The following is a 20,330-nucleotide window of genomic DNA, read 5'->3' as shown; positions in this document are numbered from 1 at the left end:
ACAATCACAAGTGTATACAAATAACATTTAAAAGAGACAGATTTTGGGAAGAAAGAAAGCTTGCAAAAATAAAAAAAATGGTTTCGGAAAGAAAGAACTTAATGAATGAGTGAGACAGCAAATTAGAGTCAAGTGAAAAGAGAATTAGTGACTTGGAAGATATACCTCTGAAGAAACTGCCCACAATTTTATGAGAGACAAGGAGACATATGAGCTAAAGAACATGGGAAACAAAAGCTCTAACCTATTTCTAATTGTAGAATCCCAGAATGAAGAAATAGACAATGAAAAGGAGGTTCTTTGAAGAGATAACCACTGTAAAACCTCTACAAATGAACATAAATCTGAAGGTCCAGGAAGAAGAATATACCTCGGTTAAATTTAAAGAAACACATGCTGTGATAGCCAGTCTACAAGACAGCCCCAGTGAGCCTCATCTCTTGGTATTCATAATGCATGTGTAGTTGTCTCGCAAGCTGCACCCAGGTTGGTCTGTGTGATCAACAGAATATAACAGAAGCAATGGTATGTCACTTCCAAGATAAGATGATAAAAGATACTGTGGTTTCCATCTTGGTTACTCTCTCTTGGATCACTTACTCTGGAGAAAGTCAACCACCATGCCATGAGCAGCCCTATGAAGAGGCCTAGGTGATGAGAAACTGAGGCCTCCTATAAGCAATCCTGTAAGTGAGCCATTAGGAGCAGATCTTCAAGCCCTGCTCAAGCTTTCAGATGACTACAGCCCCAGCCAACAGCTTGACTGTAACCTCTTAAGAGACCATGAGTCAGAAGCACTCAGATAAACAGCTCTCAGATTCTTGACCCTCAGAAAACCTGTGTGAGACAAGAAATACTTAAGCTGCTAAACTTGGGGGTAATTTTTACACAGGGACAGGTAACTAATACACAAACTAAGACTAAACACTTTTGCTTTTTTTCCCACTGTGCAACCCACTGCAGTGCCTGCAGCCTATAGACAGAGGCCAGGCAATGGTCTGGGGCCAGTTTGCTCTGTCATGGGATGCTATGAGAGGCCCAGGGGGTCAGCCTGCCATAAATCCAAACCCATGCCTAAGACCAAACAGTTTCAAATGACTTACAAAGAATCATTTCCATCTGATCCAGACTCTCTAACTGATTACGTTTCAAATATACCAGACTTCTTAGTCTCTGCAATGCACCATGTTCTCTGTACAGCTCACCTGACATAGCCCTGCCTGGCACATTCTTTAACATCTTCCCTACTCTCAACACATGTACTCCTTGATCTAACTTCTCCTGTCATCAGAACACTCATAGAAATCTCATGGGACAGGGACAGGAAGGACTCTAAAGGTGGGAGAATGGAAACATTCTCAGGAAATGATACAAATGAATCTTCAGGCTAGCAACTAGCGAATTACAAAGGAACCGAGGAACCCTTATATTCCACACAACCTCAGGTTTAGGCAAAGCCTGGGATACGGTCAAGACTCAAATGCTGGATGGTTTCCAGGTCCTCCTAAGTCATGCCCCCTTGTTGTGGTTTCATTATGATCCTTGAATTGAAATTTCTGAACATCAGACACGCCCATTCTTGAAAGCATACTCGTAATTGTACTTAGCATACTTGCAACTGTACTCAAAGGACAAACAGAAATAATTTTTAAAACTGTCATCTGCTCTGTAGTGTAGGATAACTCCAGTCAATATTATGTTGACATTTAAGATCTGATTGTAAGTGTATTTGTGGTGTGCCTAAATATGAACATACATATACACATATGTACATGTACACATCATAAAATATTAACCACTAGTACCCTCTACTGGTGGAAATACCTTATCTGCTCATATGAATGGTCTTATTGCCCTCTAGTGACCACAACCAATAAAGAGAAAATCCAGCAGCAGATGGGAGACTCTCCTTGGCTATAATGATAGGGTTTTATGTTCTTTAAGCATCTAATTTTCTCAGATTCTGGTTTATATTACAGGGGTGCAACTCTCAAGACTCTTGGGGGAACCTCTGGGGGATTTCACACAGCTCTTGCCAGCTGTTAGCGCCAATCTGAAGCTACTCTCTCTCCTGCTTCTCATGAACAAGAGGTCAAGGGGAGGCAGAGAAGGCAATGGCTGCACGGGTGAGGGCAAGAACAGCAGCTGTGAATGACTACCCTGGACTCCCTGGGGACTTGGGAGCAGCTTGAGAAACACATGCTGGCCCTCCCTCGCATATTATTCACAGTTGTGTACTGTACTAACATGGTAATTCGATGCAGTTCCTGACTTACCTCTTAAGATAACTCCAATGCTGTAATAAGTGACGTAGCAGCAAGAGATGCTGTCATTTTGCTTTTACAAACCATGCTTTGGAAGTTACTTCTACTCAAGACAGAAAAGCCAAGATTTAAGTGACCTGTTGCCTCTTCTATGGAGTTTTTTCTGAATTCCCCAGATGTAAGACTACTCTGTTCTCTGTGCCAGCATACACCTTGCACAGATCAGAATGGTACCACAGACATTATTCATATGTTTTTATTTCTAATCTAAACTATTTTCCTACTTACATTTGTCTACTTGCTGGTTTTTCCACCAAACCCTAAATTCCTTGAGGCCACAATCACATCTTCTTCATTTTTGTACACCCAGCATCAAGCACATTCAAAACATGACCCACCGATCATGCAATAAGTACAGGAACGGAAATAAGCATTTAGAAGCTTTTATAGTAGTCTGACAAAGTACTTCTACATCTGTTGAATCTAATTTTTTTTTAGAAATAGGGCTTGTACTCTTTATATTTTAATTTCATTTACCTGTTAATTTTTATTATACTATAAAAGTATTAGTCTACAGTCAACGGAGAATTTTTTAAAGAAAGGTCTCTCACCACAGATAGCTTGAGAAGTACTGATATACAGATAACTATGTTTGCGAGAGGGAGGAAAGAAGAAAGGAGGAGATAAAACAGAAGCACTTCTCATAAAATTCAGAAGGAACATACCTATCTTTGTTGACTTTAACACTTCTTGGGAAGGTATTTTCTTCTTTAATTCTCGTAAGGCTTCAACTAGATTCTCTTTGCTTTGATCAGGAAGCTCCAACATAGTTTTCCATCTTTTTATGTCTTCTATAACCACAACTCTCTGGGAAAAATAAAAGTCATTTGGAAAATGGAACATTTTCATTAGAAAGACATCTGCCTTCACCTGAGCTAATGGGGCTCCTACGGACATATGAATTATTGATTATGACCTGAACCAAAGCGCAGTATGTATGATGGCCCCAAATGATGGGTAATTGCTTAAAAGCAGCCCCTGCTTACTGCAAATCAGGAAGAGAGTTACATCTATTAGGAAAAGTGCAAGTTTTAATCTTACCACGTCAGACACCACTGGGCACTTAGCAATGAAAGGCAAAAAGGAGGACAAGAAAAGAAAAACGATGCTGAGGTGAACCAACCCTATAGCTCACTTAAGTGTCTTAATCCATAGCGGAGGACAGACAGCAGAGAAGTCAGAAAGACATAGTTATTTCAACAATAAAAAGCACACTTCAACAGCTCCCTACTTCCTAGACTGTAAAACTCAAACCTTCTCTTGTATGAAGAATTTTTAAAACTTCAAACACAAAGTTACTCACCGTTTATAATGAAAAAGTTACATTTTGCCATTTCACATAAAACAATAAAACACTGTAAAGTTCAAGTCTCCTTACACCCTTCACCCCTTAATCCCTTCCTTCCATTTCTAGAAAAAACTACCATCTTAAAGTTGACACGAATCTTTCCATTAAGTGTAAAATATTAACAAGGAATCCAGGTGAAAGGGATGAGGAATGTCTTTGTACTATGTTGCATTTAAAATTATTTCCACTAATAATTTTTAAAAATAAACTGGGAGACAAAAAATAAAGTTGCTTTTATAATTACAAAAATTTTTTGTTTCTTCTTTTGTATCATTATACCTTGGGGTGGTGGGCCAGTTAGGGTCTGGGAAGGGGCACAGGGGCTTCTGGTACATGTCCTGTTTCTTGATCTGGATACTGATGACACAAATGTGTTCTGTGAAAATCTTTAAGATGTACACTCATGATTTGTCTACTTTTCTACATGCATGTGATAATTCAATAAAAAGAAACCCTCAAAAGTCTTCATTTACCCCCCTGGGCAGGGTCTAACATAGCTGCCTGTGCTGGGAGAAAGGGATGTCTGGGGACCTCTCTATTTCCCCACCTTTGCTTCTCCTCCTTCCCCAGCTGCTTGCTTGCTTTAGTCTCTGATCCTTCCAGGTTTGAAACTGGGAAAAGGAGGAACAGCAACAGACAGGAAAAGCCTTAGTTCTGGTTGTGGTGCGATGCGATGCTCACCAGTTTTCAGTACTCTCTAGACTTGGCAGATAGTCAAAAGCTGTCTCATGAGCTGTTTCTGTGGTTCCATGGCGGCTCCCAGGGTTGAGCTCTGACCTGTAGTGTTCCCACAGCACTGGCAAGGTCTCTCCCAGCCAGCCACATACAGGTCCACCGTAAGTCTCTAGCTTCTGGCAACCAGCTTCATACATTCTCTGAAGGGGTCCCATTACCCTTCCAAGGGTTCTTGTGAACCAAGCCCCTTTAATTCAACTCCAGGTTAACCAGTATTTTCTCGGCTATGCCCCCATCTTTGCCCTGAAAAACTCTGAGCATAACAGCCTTCCAAATGCAACCACTTCCCTTTCAGTGGCATCAGTAAAAACCCTCTGGTTTTAGACTTTCCCTGGCACAGGTCTGGTCTCTGTCTACCAACTCCAGGAACTGAGGTCAAGTTCTCCAAAAGAAAATACCACAGCTGTCCCATTTTATCCAAAGGACTTTTCATGCCTTTCTTTCTTTGCCTTCAACTTTCCTTATTACCTAAGATAGGTGATAGGTTCAGGAGTCCAAAACTGGTCTTCACATACTGCCTTCACAAGTTCTGTAGGTGGTCTAGAACAACTTTGGGGAACACCACTTTATACCTAATGTTTTGTTCTCAAGGCTTCCCAGGTGACGCTAGTAGTAAAGAACCCACCTGCTAGTGCAGGAGATGTAAGAGACATGGGTTCGATCCCTGGGTCAGGAAGATCCCCTGGAGGAGGGCAAGGCAACCCACTCCAGTATTCTTGCCTGGAGAATCCCATGGACATAGGAGCTCGGCAGACTACAGTCCATGGGGTTGCAAAGAGTCAGACATGAATGAAGCAACTTGGCATGCACACATGCACACTTCGTTTTCAGTCCTTAGGAGCCCTAACCAAAATTGAGACAGAGTGCTTTTCTATGACCTGTTACAATATAAAATAACATTGGTGTTACATGGCATGAAAGACAAATAAATGAAGCTAGGTAAGGGATATTTTCGGAGAAGGCAATAGCAACCCACTCCAGTGCTCTAGCTTGGAAAATGCCATGGACAGAGAAGCCTGGTAGGAGTCCACGGGGTCGCAAAGACTGGACACAACTGAGCGACTTCACTTTCACTTTTCACTTTCATGCATTGGAGAAGGAAATGGCAACCCACTCCACTGTTCTTCCCTGGAGAATCCCATGGACAGTGGAGCCTGGTGGGCTGCCGTCTATGGGGTCGCACAGAGTCGGACACACCTGAAGTGACTTAGCAGCAGCAGCAGCAGCAAGGGATATTTTCAGTAGGAAGTAGACATAAATATCATATTACGCAACTTGCACTTCTCATTCAATATAGTTTGACTTACCCATACTGATGTGTATAAACCCAGTTGATCCATTTTGATAATATTGAATATTATTCCATAATTTTTACATACAATGTCTCAGAATATTAAAATCTATTCCCCTAATGCATATTTAGCATTTTCTCCCCCTCATATTCTTCCTATTATAAACACTGCTTCAGTGAACTCCTGCCTATTATATATTCGTATGTCTTCTATCCTTTACTTTCAACTTTTCTGGGTCATGCTTTAATAACTTATGGCTGCTTTATTTTGCTCCTCCTTCCCCATCCAATCTGAAAATTTCTATTTTTTGATAGGCATGTTTAATCCGTTTGCATTTATCATCATTACCGACAGCTACCGGACACACTTTCTCTTTGCCTTTCTTCTCCCTTTCTTGCCTCTCATCTCACAGCCTGAGCTTTCTTTAGCCTTGCTCCTCCTCTCATGGCTTGGGAGTTACACACTCCATTTCTATCATTTCAGCGTTTGTCCCCACAATTTTTAAGATGCTCAAGGAAATCTATACTAAGTCTCTGCATTATGGAAAACTCCTGTTAGAAACATACATGGCCTCTCTGCCTGTCCTTCAAGTCTCTTAACTTTTCTGCCATATTTCTATTTCTGTGGGATGCATTCTAGTAATTTCCTCGGGTTGCTAAGAGTCCTGCACAACTGAGCGAATTCACTTTCACTTTTCACTTTCATGCACTGGAGAAGGAAATGGCAACCCACTCCAGTGTTCTTGCCTGGAGAATCCCAGGGACGGGCGAGCCTGGTGGACTGCTGTCTATGGGGTCGCACAGAGTCGGACATGACTGAAGTGACTTAGCAGCAGCAACAGCAGCTTTCAATTTGGGCTTCCCTGGTAGCTTAGATGGTAAAGAATCTACCTGCAATGCAGGAGACCCAGGTTCAATCTCTGGGTTGAGAAGATCCCCTGGAAAAGAGAATGGCTACTCCAGTATTCTTGCCTGGAGAATTTCATGGACAGGGGAGTTTGGCGGGCTACAGTCCATGGGGTCGCAAAGAGTCAGACATGACTGAGTGATTAATACTTTCACTTTTTTCAGCTTTCAATTCAGTATTTCTCTCCACAGCTATGACTTTACTTTTAAGCTGTCCAATGTACTTGTCAACAAATATGCTTTTTCACTGGACAAATTCTGTTTTTTTCCCCCCTCTAATTCTGCCCTTTTTTTTTCATACTATCCTATCCTTACCATTTCTATTCCTTTCTTTATCTCTGTGAATATTTTTAACACATTTAAGATCTCTTTCAGACTGTTACGTTTCCTGAAGTAGAAATTCTACTACTTAAATCTACCTGCTCATTCTCCCTCCTGGTAATTTATTTTACTGTAAGTTTTGACCATGAGTACATTTTTAATGTTTTCCATGGGAATCCTACGTACTCTAGGCTTAGAAGTGTCTTAACATGGAAATCTCACCTTTGCCTTTGCCAAGCTCCTTGGATTTCCCTGGTTCTGGACCAGTTTTTATGTTAATTTTTCAGCTTTGTAGATAGTATGAAGTTAAATACACACACACACACAGTAATAAGCGTGAGGTTCTAGTTTATTATGGGGTCAACTTTTTTTGAACCCAAACCCTGACATGATACAATCTTCATGCTGATTCCTTAGACTGGTGGATGGAATTTTTCTAGTTCATTTTTCAAAAATATGGTAGCCCTATGTTGACTTCCACCTCATCTGCTATCCTCATACTGGCCCTAAAATCCCAGCCCCCAAACTCTGTACCTGGTTTCCATAAAACTATACAGAAGCATACCTTGTTTTATTGCACTTCACTTTACTGCACTTTGCAGATATTGCTTTCTTTTTTTTTTTTAACAAATTGAAGTTTGTGGCAACCCTGCATTGAGCAAGCCTACAGATACTATTTTTTCCAACAGATGCTCACTTCGTGTCTGTCATATTTAGATAATTCCTGCAACGTTTCACACTTTTTCCATTATTATTATATTTATTATGACCTGTGATCAATGACCTTTGATGTTACTATTTTAATTGTTTTGGGGGGGTGCCATAAACCATGCCCATATAAGACAGCAAACTTAGCTGATAAACATTTTGAGTGCTCCACCAACCAGTCATTTCCCCATTTCTGTCTGCTCCTCGGGCTTCCCTATTCCCTGAGACCCCGCAACATTGAAATTAGGTTAATTAACAGCCCTACAATGGCCTCTAAGTGTTCAAGTGAAAGGAAGAGTAGCTTGACCCTCACTTAAAGTCAAAAGCTAGAAATGATTAAGCTTAGTGAGGAAAATATGTTGAAAACCAAGACAGGCCAAAAGCTAGGTATTCTGCATCAAATAGTTAACCAAGTCATAAATTCGAGGGGAAAGTTCCTGATGGAAATTAAAAGTGCTGCTCCAGTGAACACACAAATGATAAGAAAGCAGAACAGACTTAATGCTGATGTGATAACATTTGAGTGGTTTGCGTAGATCAAACTAACTACAACAGTCCCATAAGCCAAAGCCTACTCTGGAGCAAGGCCCTACTGCTCTTCAAGTCTAGGAAGGCTGAGAGGTGAGGAAACTGCCGAAGAAAAGTCTGAAGCTAGCAGAGGTTGGTTGATGAGGTTTAGGGGAAGAAGCTGTTTACATAACACACAAGTGCAAAGTAATGCAGCAAGTGCTAAGGTAGAAGCTGCAGCAAGCTATCCAGAGGCTCTATCTAAGATAAGCAATGAACACTAAACAACAGATTCTCAATGTAGATAGAATAGTCTCATACTGGAAGAGATGACATCTAGAACTTGCATAGCTAGAGAGGAGACGTCAATGCCTAACTTCAAAGTTTCAAAGGACTGGTTGACTCTCAGGGACTAACGCAGCTGGCGACTTAAAGTAGAAGCCAATGCTCACTCGTCATTTTGAAAATCCTTGGGCCCTTAATTATGCAAATTACTCTTCCTGGGCTCTATAAATGTAACAAAGCCTAGATGACAGCATACTTGTTTACAACATGACTTACCGAATAGTTTAGGCCCACTGTCAAGACCTGTTACTCAGAAAAAAAGATTCCTTTCAAAATATCACTACTCATTGACTAATGAACCTGTTCACTCAAGAGCTCTGACAGAGATGTACAATGAAACTAATGTTGTTTTCCTGCCTGCTAACACAACATCCATTCTGTTGCAAGGAGTAATTTTGACTTTCAAGTCCTAGAAATATATTTCTAGGATACATACATAGAGAAATACATTAGAGATACATTTCATAAGGCTATAGCTACCATAGATAGTGATTTTTCTGGTGCAAAGTAAATTGAAAATCTTCTGGAAAGAATTCACCATTCCAGATGCAATTAAGAATAGTCATGATTCATGAGATTAAGTCAAAATATCAACATTAACTGGAGTCTGGAAAAAGTTGATTCCAAACTTTATGAATGACTTTGAGGGGTTCTAAACTTCAGTGAAAGAAGCAACTGCAGATGTGGTGGAACATGCAAGAGAACTAGAATTATGAGTGGAGCTGAGGATATGACTGAATTGCTGTAATCCCATGATTAAACTTTAATAGATAAGGAGTTACTTCTTATGGATAAGCAAAGAAGCTTTCTTGAGATGGAATCTACTCCTGGTGAAGATGCTGTGAAGTCTGTTGAAATGACAAGGAAGGATGTAGAATATCACATAAACTTAGCTGATAAAGCAGCAGCAGAATCTGGTAGGATTGACTTCAATTTTGAAAGTTCTACTGTGAGTAAAATGCTATCAAACAGCATTTGCACACTATAGAGAATCATTCATGAAAGGAAGGGTCAACTGATATGGCAAACTTCACTGTTTTAAGAAACTGCCACAGCCACCCTAACCTTGAGCAACCACCATCCTCATCAGTTAGCAGCCATCAACATCTAGGCAAGACCCTCCAAAAGGCAAGACCCAGCAAAAAGATTCCAACTTACTGAAGGCTCAGATGATGGTTAGCATGTTTTAGCAATAAAATATTTTTAAATTAAGGTACGTACATGTTTTTAAATATAATGCCATTGTACACTTAACACATTATACAGTATAGTTCAAACATAACTTTTATATTAACTGGGAAACCAAAAAAATTCACTTTATTGCAGTGGTCTGGAACCAACCCTGAAATATCTCTAAGGTATGCCTTCAGCTCCCACTTATAGCTCTGCATTTGGATTTCCTCTCTCTTCCTGGCACCTGAGGGTTTCTCTTTTTTCTTTTCAAGCTCAGCTCTGTTCTGGAGACATTTTGCTGGTGGTTTTTTTTTTTTTTTTTTTTGGTCGCACAATGTGGCATGCGTGATCTTAGTTCCTAATCAGGGATCAAACCCGGGCCCCTACAATAGAGTCTTAATTGCTGTACTGCCAGGGTAATTTCTGTATTGGAGATTTTTTACTGAGCATTTCTACATGGCTGGAATGAGGTTGGGGGTTCCACATCAGATTATTTCAACATACGGAACTAGAGACGTTTAAGCTCTTTAGCATGGCATTAAAGGCCTTACATGACCTGGCTCTTGACATCCTTTTCAGCCTCACCATTGGCTCAACATATATCAAACAATTTGAAACTGCCTAAACCAATCACAGTATTTGACATCCTCTGCCTGGGATGCTCTTTCTCTGCCTGAATCACACAATAAACATCTGTTTATTCTTAAAGACATTAAAGAATCAACTACTATACAGACTTTCTTGCCTCTCTCCAACCACATTTAACCAAACTCCCATGGAATCTGCAAAGACATCAATTACTGCATATGTGCTTTCTGCAAATAGTTATCTACAAGGCTGTCTTCTCCACTAGACTATGAACACATTGAGGGCCAGAACAATTTCTTATTTCTCTATCCCCAATGCACAGTAGATATAAGAAGAAGTGAAGTTGCTTAGTCATGTCCAACTCTTTGCGACCCCATGGACTGTAGCCCACCAGGCTCCTCCATCTGTGGAATTTTCTAGGCAAGAGTACTGGAGTGGGTTGCCATTTCCTTCTCCAGGGGATCAGCACATGTAACTGAACAGTTATTTCTACCCTCAAGGACTAACTATAGTAGTCTTCAGATCTGAGATATTAGACCAAAAATAGAAAAATATAGCAATTAGTTCCAGAGAAGAATTCCACATACTTACAAAGAATGTTTCTCTATTTCTGTCCAAATATGAGCCCCAAAATAGATACTGCAAGTTCTTATCTGAAATATTTAGAGGAAAACAGGGAAGTGGACATGAAATATCAATGGGAAAGCTACTATGAGTAGTGGAATGGTTACTGCCAGAAAGAAAAGGTGCTTCCAAAATCCCATTTGGTCCTATAGTTGTGGATGGCTGAAATATAAGGTTTGATAAAACCAATGAGGGAAAATGCTTCGCTCATAAGCAATAACATGGGCACCATTCCACTGGTGGGGGCAGGGACAATATTGGCTAGTCAATCCTACAAAGGGAGTGAAGACTTACAGAGCATTCTTAAACGCAGAACCTAAAATAATAGGCATATTTCAGACTCTTTCAATTTAAAAAATCTCCTATTGCAACCAACAGAAGAAATCACTTTCCCTTAGGGAGTAAGAAGAGATTAACCAAATTAACCTTTACTATTCAAATGCACACCACATGAGCTCTATTGAGTAGCACTTTCATTGAATGTGATAAGGCTAAGGCAAAATTACTTCTAATATGCTGATAACAGAAGTACAATGGTCCTAATATCCCAAGATTTTTATACCTCCTTTGCTGGCATTCAGAAACCTCCAACTTTTTTTAGTTCTCCCTATAGGAGGCAGACTGTGGAACCAGATTGTCTAGTTCAAATCCCAGCTCTACCACTGAGAGCTTCATGACTCTGGACAAGCTACTTAATCTCTCTGTGCCTTAGATTTTTTTTAATCTGTAAAATATAAATGATAAAAGCATCCATTTCACAGTGCTATTATTAGAATTTAGAGTTATTATGTGTAAAGCACTTAGCACAATGCCTGGCCCATAGAAACAGGCTCAATAAATGTAAGCCGTAATCATTACTATTATCATCACATCACCACCATCATTCTCAGCTCTAGCTTTACTACACAGCCTCTTTTTTTTTCCATATAAGAAAAGAGAGAACTACTTACTAGTTTTTATTTTGTGCCAGGCACAATGCTTAGCCCTTTCAACATGCATTTATTTATTTAGCCCTCATAACAACCCTGCAGGTGAGACAGTATTTTTGATGTTACTGATAAGGAAATTGAGGCTTGAACATTCAGCAAATTCTTAGCATTAAAACATAATGATGGTGTGTGGGAAGAGTCACTTGGCAAAACGTGGATCTAGCTAACTCTCTAGAATTCAAATTTAACTTGTTTTTAATTTGTACTGTGCACACAGGAAAGTAAGCATACGTGCATGCATAAAGGAAAGGGAACAGTAGGTACAACTTACTGAATGGCTAGATATCACTAACTTCCCTCTACCTAGCCAAATCTTTCCATCTATTTAAGACTCTAACCCCTAAAACAGACACTGAGCTCTCTCCTAACTCTTGACCCTTATTGTCTAAACAACAATTTTGTAATGGAGCACATATGATTTTGTATCATTACTTTTTAATTTCTTATGATGTCCTAAGAAGTTCCATAAAGGCTCACATACTTTTACCTTAAAATTTTCTTATGTTCTTTAGAGTACCTAGCATAGAACTGAGTATAAAGCTGTTTCACAATAGCATTTGTGGAGTAGCTTACTATCCAGACCCAGCAAGAACATCCCCAAATAATGATGATTATTGTTTACTCAATGAATTTTTACATACAGTGTAGAGGCCCTGTGTTAGGGCTTAGAGCAGAATCAGAACACAGTAAGATACTTCAGTCCCAGTCCTAATAGTTCATAATAGACTGGGGAAACTACAGGTAATCAGGCAATTACAATACAGTAAGGTAAGTGCTAAAACAGATATTTGAACCAAGTGCTAAGAGAATATCAAAGAGGGAAAGATTAACTCCCCAGAAAGCATTTCAGCATTCACTTTTTTAACAAGTATTTACTAACCACTTAATATGTGCTGAACACTGTCTTAGGTCCAAGGGTAAGAGGTAAATAAAATGTCCAAGGCCCCTGTATTTATGAAGCTTATAATCTAAGATTCACTTGAGTGGGCTGACAAATGAGTAGGAATTCACTCTGTAAAAGATGCAGGAAAGGGGATCAGCATCAAGTCAAAGCCCTGGAGACATGAAAGAGAGGAACTAAGAAAAAGAAGAGCAAGAAATGAGGCGTGGCTGGAATGCATTCCTGTTAAAGGGGAGCTATAAGGGATAGGTGAGATGGCACCTCAGACAGAACAGAAGAGAAAGGGTTTCATATGCCAAGTCCAGGCTTTTAAAGCTTTAGCTCATTTGGTTGTTCAGAAAAATGCACCATGGCCTTCTATATGCCAAGTCCCATGACAGCTACTGGGGCCACAAAAACATTAAGACATAGTCTTTCCAGATGCGGAGAGTATACCAGGACACATGCATGGAAAGGAACACGTTTCCATCACAATACTGTAAAGTAATTATCCTCGAATTTAAAAAAGAAAAACACCTTTTAAAAAGCACGAGAAGTGCGCTAATGGGGCACGTTAAGAAAAGGGATAGCTTAGAGAAGGGAGTCATATTGGCTCTGTATTTGGGGGACAGAGGGTGGCTAGGAAAGACCTTCTAATAGAGGAGACTCTTTACTAGGTCACGGGGACAAAGGATTTCATAAAGTAGCTGATAACAACAAATACTTACATATTACTTAGTACTAGCCAGGTTCTGCTCCAACCACTTTACATATATTGACACATTCAAACTTTGCAACGAGCTTATTAAGTAGATGGGGCTTCCCTGATAGCTCAGTTGGTAAAGAATACACCTGCAATCCAGGAGACCCCGGTTTGATTTTTGGATCGGGAAACTCGGCTGGAGAAGGGATAGGCTACCCACTCAAGTATCCTTGGGCTTCTGTTGCGGTTCAGCTGGTAAAGAATCTTTCTGCAATGCGGGAGACCTGGGTTTGATTCCTGGGTTGGGAAGATTCCTTGGAGAAGGGACAGGCTATTGACTCTGGTATTCCGACCTGGAGAATTCCAAGGACTGTATAGCCCATGGGGTTGCAGAGTCGGACACAACTGAGCAAATTTCACTTCAGTTCAGTTGCACCCGACTCTTTGTGACCCCATGGACTGCAGCGTGCCAGGCTTCCCTGTCCATCACCAACTGCCAGAGCTTACTCAAACTCATGTCCATCGAGCCGGTGATACCATCCAGCCATCTCTTCTTCTGTCATCCCCCTCTCCTCCCGCCTTCAATCTTTCCTAGCATCAGGGTCTATTCAAATGAGCTCTTCCCATCAGGTGGCCAAAGTATTGGAGTTTCAGCTTCAGCATCAGTCCTTCCAATGAGTATTCAGGACTGATTTCCTTTAGGATAGACAGCTTGGATCTCCTTGCAGTCCAAGGGACTCTCAAGAGTCTTCTCCAACACCACAGTTCAAAGCATCAATTCTTTCAGTTCAGCTCTCTTTATAGTCCAACTCTCACATTCATACACGACCACAGGAAAAACCATAGCCTTGACTAGACAGACCTCTGTGGACAAAGTAATGTCTCTGCTTTTGAATATGCTATCTAAGTTGGTCATAACTTTTCTTCCAAGGAGTAAGCGTCTTTTAATCTCATGGCTGCAGTCACCATCTGCAGTGATTTTGGATCCCAAAAAAATAAAGTCTGACACCGTTTCCGCATCTATTTCCCATGAAATGATGGGACCAGATGCCATGATCTTTGTTTTCTAAATGTTGAGCTTTAAGCCAACTTTTTCACTCTCCTCTTTCACTTTCATCAAGAGGCTTTTTAGTTCCTCTTCACTTTCTGCCATAAGGGTGGTGTCATCTGCATATCTGAGGTTATTGAGATTTCTCCCGGCAACCTTGATTCCAGCTTGTGCTTCTTCCAGCCCAGCATTTCTCATGATGTACTCTGCATAGAAGTTAAATAAGCAGGGGGACAATATACAGCCTTGACATACTCCTTTTCCTATTTGGAACCAGTCTGTTGTTCCATGTCCAGTTCTAACTGTTGCTTCCTGACCTGCATACAGATTTCTCAAGAGGCAGGTCAGGTGGTCTGCTATTCCCATCTCTTTCAGAATTTTCTAGTTTATTGTGATCCACACAGTCAAAGGCTTTGGCATAGTCAATAAAGCAGAAATAGATGTTTTTCTGGAACTCTCTTGCTTTTTCGATGATCCAGAAGATGTTGGCAATTTGATCTCTGGTTCCTCTGCCTTTTCTAAAACCAGCTTGAACATCTGGAAGTTCACAGTTCACATATTGCTGAAGATCTCTAGTCTTTCCCATTCTATTGTTTTCCTCTATTTCTTTGCATTGATCACTGAGGAAGGCTTTCTTGTCTCTCCTTGCTATTCCTTGGGACTCTGCATTCAAATGGGTATATCTTTCCTTTTCTCCTTTGCCTTTCGCTTCTCTTCTTTTCTCAGATAACCATTTTGCCTTTTTGCATTTCTTTTTCTTGGGGATGGTCTCGATCCCTGCCTCCTATACAATGTCACGAACCTCCGTCCATAGTTCTTCAGGCAATCTATCAGAATCTAATCCCTTGAATCTATTTGTCACTTCCACTGTATAATCCTAAAGGATTTGATTTAGGTCATACCCGAATGATCTAGTGGTTTTCCCTATTTTCTTCAATTGAAGTCTGAATTTGGCAATAAGGAGTTCATCATCTGAGCCACAGTCAGCTCCCGGTCTTGTTTTTGCTGATTGTATAGAGCTTCTCCATCTTTGGCTGCAAAGAATATAATCAGTCTGATTTTGGTATTGACCATCTGGTGATGTCCATGTGTAGTCTTCTCTTGTGTTGCTGGAAGAGGGTGTTTGCTATGACCAGTGCATTCTCTTGGCAAAAATCTGTTAGCCTTTGCCCTGCTTCGTTTTGTACTCCAAGGCCAAATTTGCCTGTTACTCCAGGTATCTCTTGAGTTCCTACTTGTGCATTCCATTCCCCTATGATGAAAAGGACATCTTTTTGGGGTGTTAGTTCTAGAAGGTGTTGTAGGTCTTCACAGAACCATTCAACTTCAGCTTCTTAGGCATTACTGGTCAGGGCACAGACTTGGATTACTGTGATACTGAATGGTATCATCAATGCCTTGGAAACAAACAGAGATCATTCTGTCATTTTTGAGTTTGCATCCGAGTACTGCATTTCAGACTGCTTTGTAAAAGGAGTACGTCAAGGCTGTATACTGTCACCCTGCTTGTTTAACTTCTATGCAGAGTACATCATGAGAAACGCTGGACTGGAAGAAACACAAGCTGGAATCAACATTGCTGGGAGAAATATCAATAACCTCAGATATGCAGATGACACCACCCTTATGGCAGAAAGTGAAGAGGAACTAAAAAGCCTCTTGATGAAAGTGAAAGAGGAAAGCGAAAAAGTTGGCTTAAAGCTCAACATTCGGAAAACGAAGATCATGTCATCCGGTCCCATCACTTCATGGGAAATAGATGGGGAAACAGTGGAAAAAGTGTCAGACTTTATTTTGGGGGGCTCCAAAATCAGTGCAGATGGTGACTGCAGCCATGAAATTAAAAGACGCTTACTCCTTGGAAGAAAAGTTATGACCAACCTAGATAGTATATTCAAAAGCAGAGACATTACTTTGCCGACTAAGGTCCATCTAGTCAAGGCTATGGTTTTTCCTGTGGTCACGTATGGATGCGAGAGTTGGACTGTGAAGAAGGCTGAGCGCTGAAGAATTGATGCTTTTGAACTGTGGTGCTGGAGAAGACTCTTGAGAGTCCCTTGGACTGCAAGGAGATCCAACCACTCCATTCTGAAGGAGATCAGCCCTGGGATTTCTTTGAAAGGAATGATGCTAAAGCTGAAACTCCAGTACTTTGGCCACCTCATGTGAAGAGTTGACTCATTGGAAAAGACTCTGATGCTGGGAAGGATTGGGGGCAGGAGGAGAAGGGGACGACAGAGGATGAGATGGCTGGATGGCATCACGGACTCGATGAACGTGAGTCTGAGTGAACTCCGGGAGATGGTGATGGACAGGGAGGCCTGGCGTGCTGCAATTCATGGGGTCGCAAAGAGTCGGACACGACTGAGCGACTGAACTGATGGCTACTCCATTTCTTCTAAGGGATTCTTGCCCACAATAGTAGATATAATGGTCATCTGAGTTAAATTCACCCATCCCAGGCCATTTTAGTTTGCTGATTCCTAAAATGTTGATGTTCACTCTTGCCATCTCCTATCTGACCCACTTCCAATTTGCCTTGATTCATGGACCTAACATTCCAGGTTCCTATGCAATATTGCTCTTTACAGCATCAGACTTTACTTCCATCACCAGTCACATTCACAACTGGGTGTTGTTTTTGGTTTGGCTCCATCTCTCCATTCTTTCTGGAGTTATTTCTCCACTGACCTCCAGTAGCATATTGGGCACCTACAGTACTGGAGAGTTCATCTCTGTGTCCTATCTTTTTGCCTTTTCATACTGTTCATGGGGTTCTCAAGGCAGGAATACTGAAGTGGTTTGCCATTCCCTTCTCCAGTGGACCACATTTTGTCAGAACTCTCCACCATGAGCTGTCCATCTTGGGTGGCCCTACACGGCATGACTCATAGTTTCACTGAGTTAGACAAGGCTGTGGTCCATGTGATCGGATTGGTTAGTCTTCTGTGAAATTGATTTTCATTCTGTCTGCCCTCTGATGGAGAAGGATAAGAGGCTTATTTTAGGTTATAAAATAATGGCTAGAATTCCCTGTGCTATACAGTATATCCTAGTTGCTTATCTATTTATTTGGGCTTCTCTGGTGGCTCAGCTGGTAAAGAATCTGCCTGAAATGCGGGTAATCTGGGTTTGATCCCTGGGTTGGGAAGATGCCCTGGAGAAGGGAATGGCTACTCACTCCAGTATTCTGGCATGGAGAATTCCATATAGATTATTATAAAATAAAATAGTGACTTTCACTTCATACTTCATTTATTAAATAGATATTATTATTAATCCAATTTTACAGATAAGGAAAGACACAGAGATTAACTTGCCCAAGGTCACACAAGTAGTTTAAGCGGCAGAGCTGGAATTTAAACACAGGCAGTTTGGCTCCAGAGTCTGTGTTAATTACCACACCATACTGACTCTAAGACAAGAGAAAAAAGCCATTCAAGGAAAACAGAACAGCATATGCAAAGGTGTAGAGGTATGAAAGAACACATCTTTGAGAAATTGTGAGTGGCTGACACTGGACGGAAGGTAAATAAGAAGAGCAGCAGGGCAGGCAGGTACCAGGTCACAGAGAGCCTTTGGGGTCATGCAAAGAAATGTCTTTATCAAAAGGTAGTTTAAAAGCACTGAGGGAAGGGTTTCCTTTGGCAAGGAGGTGACCTGAGTAGATTTTTTTTTTTTAAGCCTTATTTCTCTGACTTCAGTGTGGAGGTTGGAATGATAGGGGATGCCAAAGTCAGGGAGACAAAGTTAACAGACCACCGAACTGCTCTAAATTCAAAAAGATTTTGAAATTCAGAGAGAGAGATGTAAGGGCAGGAAGGATTTTTAGGAGACAAAATTGAAAATTGGATATAAAGAAGAAGAATTAAGGGTGGTTTCTAAATTTGTAGTCCCCGTTACTTGGTATATGGATAAAATAAATACGGGAGGTTTGGAAGAAAAGCCACTGCATTGAAGAAGAATGTTACTTCATATGCCTGTTGTTTATTCTGACTCCACAATCTTCACATGACATATTCTCATCATCACACACAGTGATTCTCAACTGGGGCCCACCTGGGGACACCAAGGGCAGAAGGGACAGGTGAAGGTATATTAGAATCTGGGTGTTTGTATGTTGAGTGTACATGTAGGTCAATTACTACTATCCCTTTTTTCCTTCCAGACAGTCTGATACCACAGTCCTGCCCACCACTGTCTCTGAGAACTACATACAGTAGTGACTATATACAATATACAGTCTACAATTATTTGTGGATACTCTGACCAAACAGTTGAAACACTTCAACGTGTTCTAGGAATTCACAAAACTTCAAAACTCAGGGAGATTTTAAAGATCATCTTGAGCTTAGTAGGTCTCAACTAAGAGCTATTTGTAAATACGTGAGGGCATTTTCAGTCATCACAGTGGGAGGTGCTACTGGCATTTAGTGTCTGAGGGCCTGAGATGCTCAACTTTGTAAAACTCACAGGACGGTTTCAAATGATGAAGAATTATATTGCCCGAAAGGACAACAGTGTTTGTTTGAAGAAACTCTGACATAGGCCAACAGAACCCAGGGTCTTTGTTTACACTTCCCTATATTGCTTTCTAATCTGGGTCTGGTAAACCTGTGGTATATCTAGAAGTCCAATGGAGTACTTAAGTCAAGTACTCAGAAGGCCCTCCACACCATCACAGTCTTTGTAAATTTTTCTCTAGCCCCTGATCCCCCTCTCTTCAGAGACCTAGGCCAGAGGTGCAAGTTTGGCAGTCATCAGCATGGCAAGCCTTAAGATGAATAAGATTACCCTGGCCAAATACATAAAATGTGACAAAGCTCTGCAGAGCACAAACATTAGCAGTCTAATGGAGAAAAGAGGAAGCAATAAAGGAAATCAGAAAGAAAAAGTCTGTAATGTAGAAGGAGAGGTTCCAGATGACAAAGGGAACTAATTGCAAGCAGTTTTCTGCTTGTTTTTAGTGAAGTAACTTGTTGTTCACTCGCTAAACCGTGTCCAACTCTTTGCGACCCCATGAACTGCAGCACTCCAGGCTCGCCTGTCCTTCACTATTAAGTGAAGCAATAATTACCATTAATTACATTACATTCATTGATTCACTGTTAGTTGTTTATACTGTATTCATGATGCCTTGCCTCTTCCTTGCCAACATAAGTCAGACAGTTTGAGGCTGCAAAGAGTCCAGTTTAACAGTCTCTTTTTCAGTCTTAGATGTGGCTATGAAGGCCACGTGATACAGTTCCAGTCAATATGCTATGAGGGGTGGTATCATCATCCAATCTTACTGAGTTTGTACAGGGTACACAAATCATATTTGGTACTTGAACATTCCATTTAATAGACAAGAACATCTTGCAAAAGAAGAATAATTTCAGAGGATATATCCTACCAGTTAGTGAAACATACCACAAAGCTAAAGTAATTAGAAGGGTGTAACAAAGGTCCAGAAATTGATAGTGTATGGGGGAAACAAATTTGGAGCAGTCAGGAGCACGGTGGGGAGGAAGCACAAAAATAAGGAATTCATAGGTCTTCCACAGTAGAACTCCTCCAGACCTCCTTGCCATCCCAGTCCTTTGCACATTTTCTCCACTCCCAGATCCCCTCTCACCTTCAGAGACTCAATGGTGGCCTGCTTGTAAATCTTTCCTCCAGGATCTTTCTTCTGAGGACTATTCTGGATTCTGGGTGTTCGAATGACGAATTTATCCATTCCTAGGGGACTCCAACTACCTTCACGTGCTTTACCGTGTTCTGCTCAACAAAGAAGGCAGGTTCTAAAATGTCACCAGAACTTCAGTGATGTGTGCTCCCTAAAGTGACATAATTGGGTC

The 20,330-nt window shown here is 40.9% G+C and overlaps 1 protein-coding gene and 1 non-coding gene across 3 annotated transcripts in view; both read right to left on the bottom strand.

Annotated features, from left to right (window-relative positions):
- The window catches only part of TCEANC2 (transcription elongation factor A N-terminal and central domain containing 2), a 43,815-nt gene that overhangs the window by 22,731 nt on the left and 754 nt on the right, over positions 1–20,330 (bottom strand). For both annotated transcript variants that reach the window (XM_069592452.1, XM_069592461.1), the window contains exons 2-3: positions 20,108–20,250; positions 2,990–3,131 (exon numbers count right to left, since the gene is read on the bottom strand). In XM_069592452.1, coding sequence (XP_069448553.1) covers positions 2,990–3,131; positions 20,108–20,209 — 244 coding nt within the window. In that variant the 5' untranslated portion in view covers positions 20,210–20,250. The remainder of the gene's footprint in view (positions 1–2,989; positions 3,132–20,107; positions 20,251–20,330) is intronic.
- On the bottom strand, positions 944–1,074 carry LOC138431640 (small nucleolar RNA SNORA42/SNORA80 family). The gene has a single exon (XR_011253791.1). It is a non-coding gene; the product is annotated as a small nucleolar RNA SNORA42/SNORA80 family (small nucleolar RNA).

This window comes from Ovis canadensis, chromosome 1, assembly GCF_042477335.2.
Source record: "Ovis canadensis isolate MfBH-ARS-UI-01 breed Bighorn chromosome 1, ARS-UI_OviCan_v2, whole genome shotgun sequence".
Classification (NCBI taxonomy): domain Eukaryota; kingdom Metazoa; phylum Chordata; class Mammalia; order Artiodactyla; family Bovidae; genus Ovis; species Ovis canadensis.
This window is presented reverse-complemented; position numbering and strand designations above follow the sequence as displayed.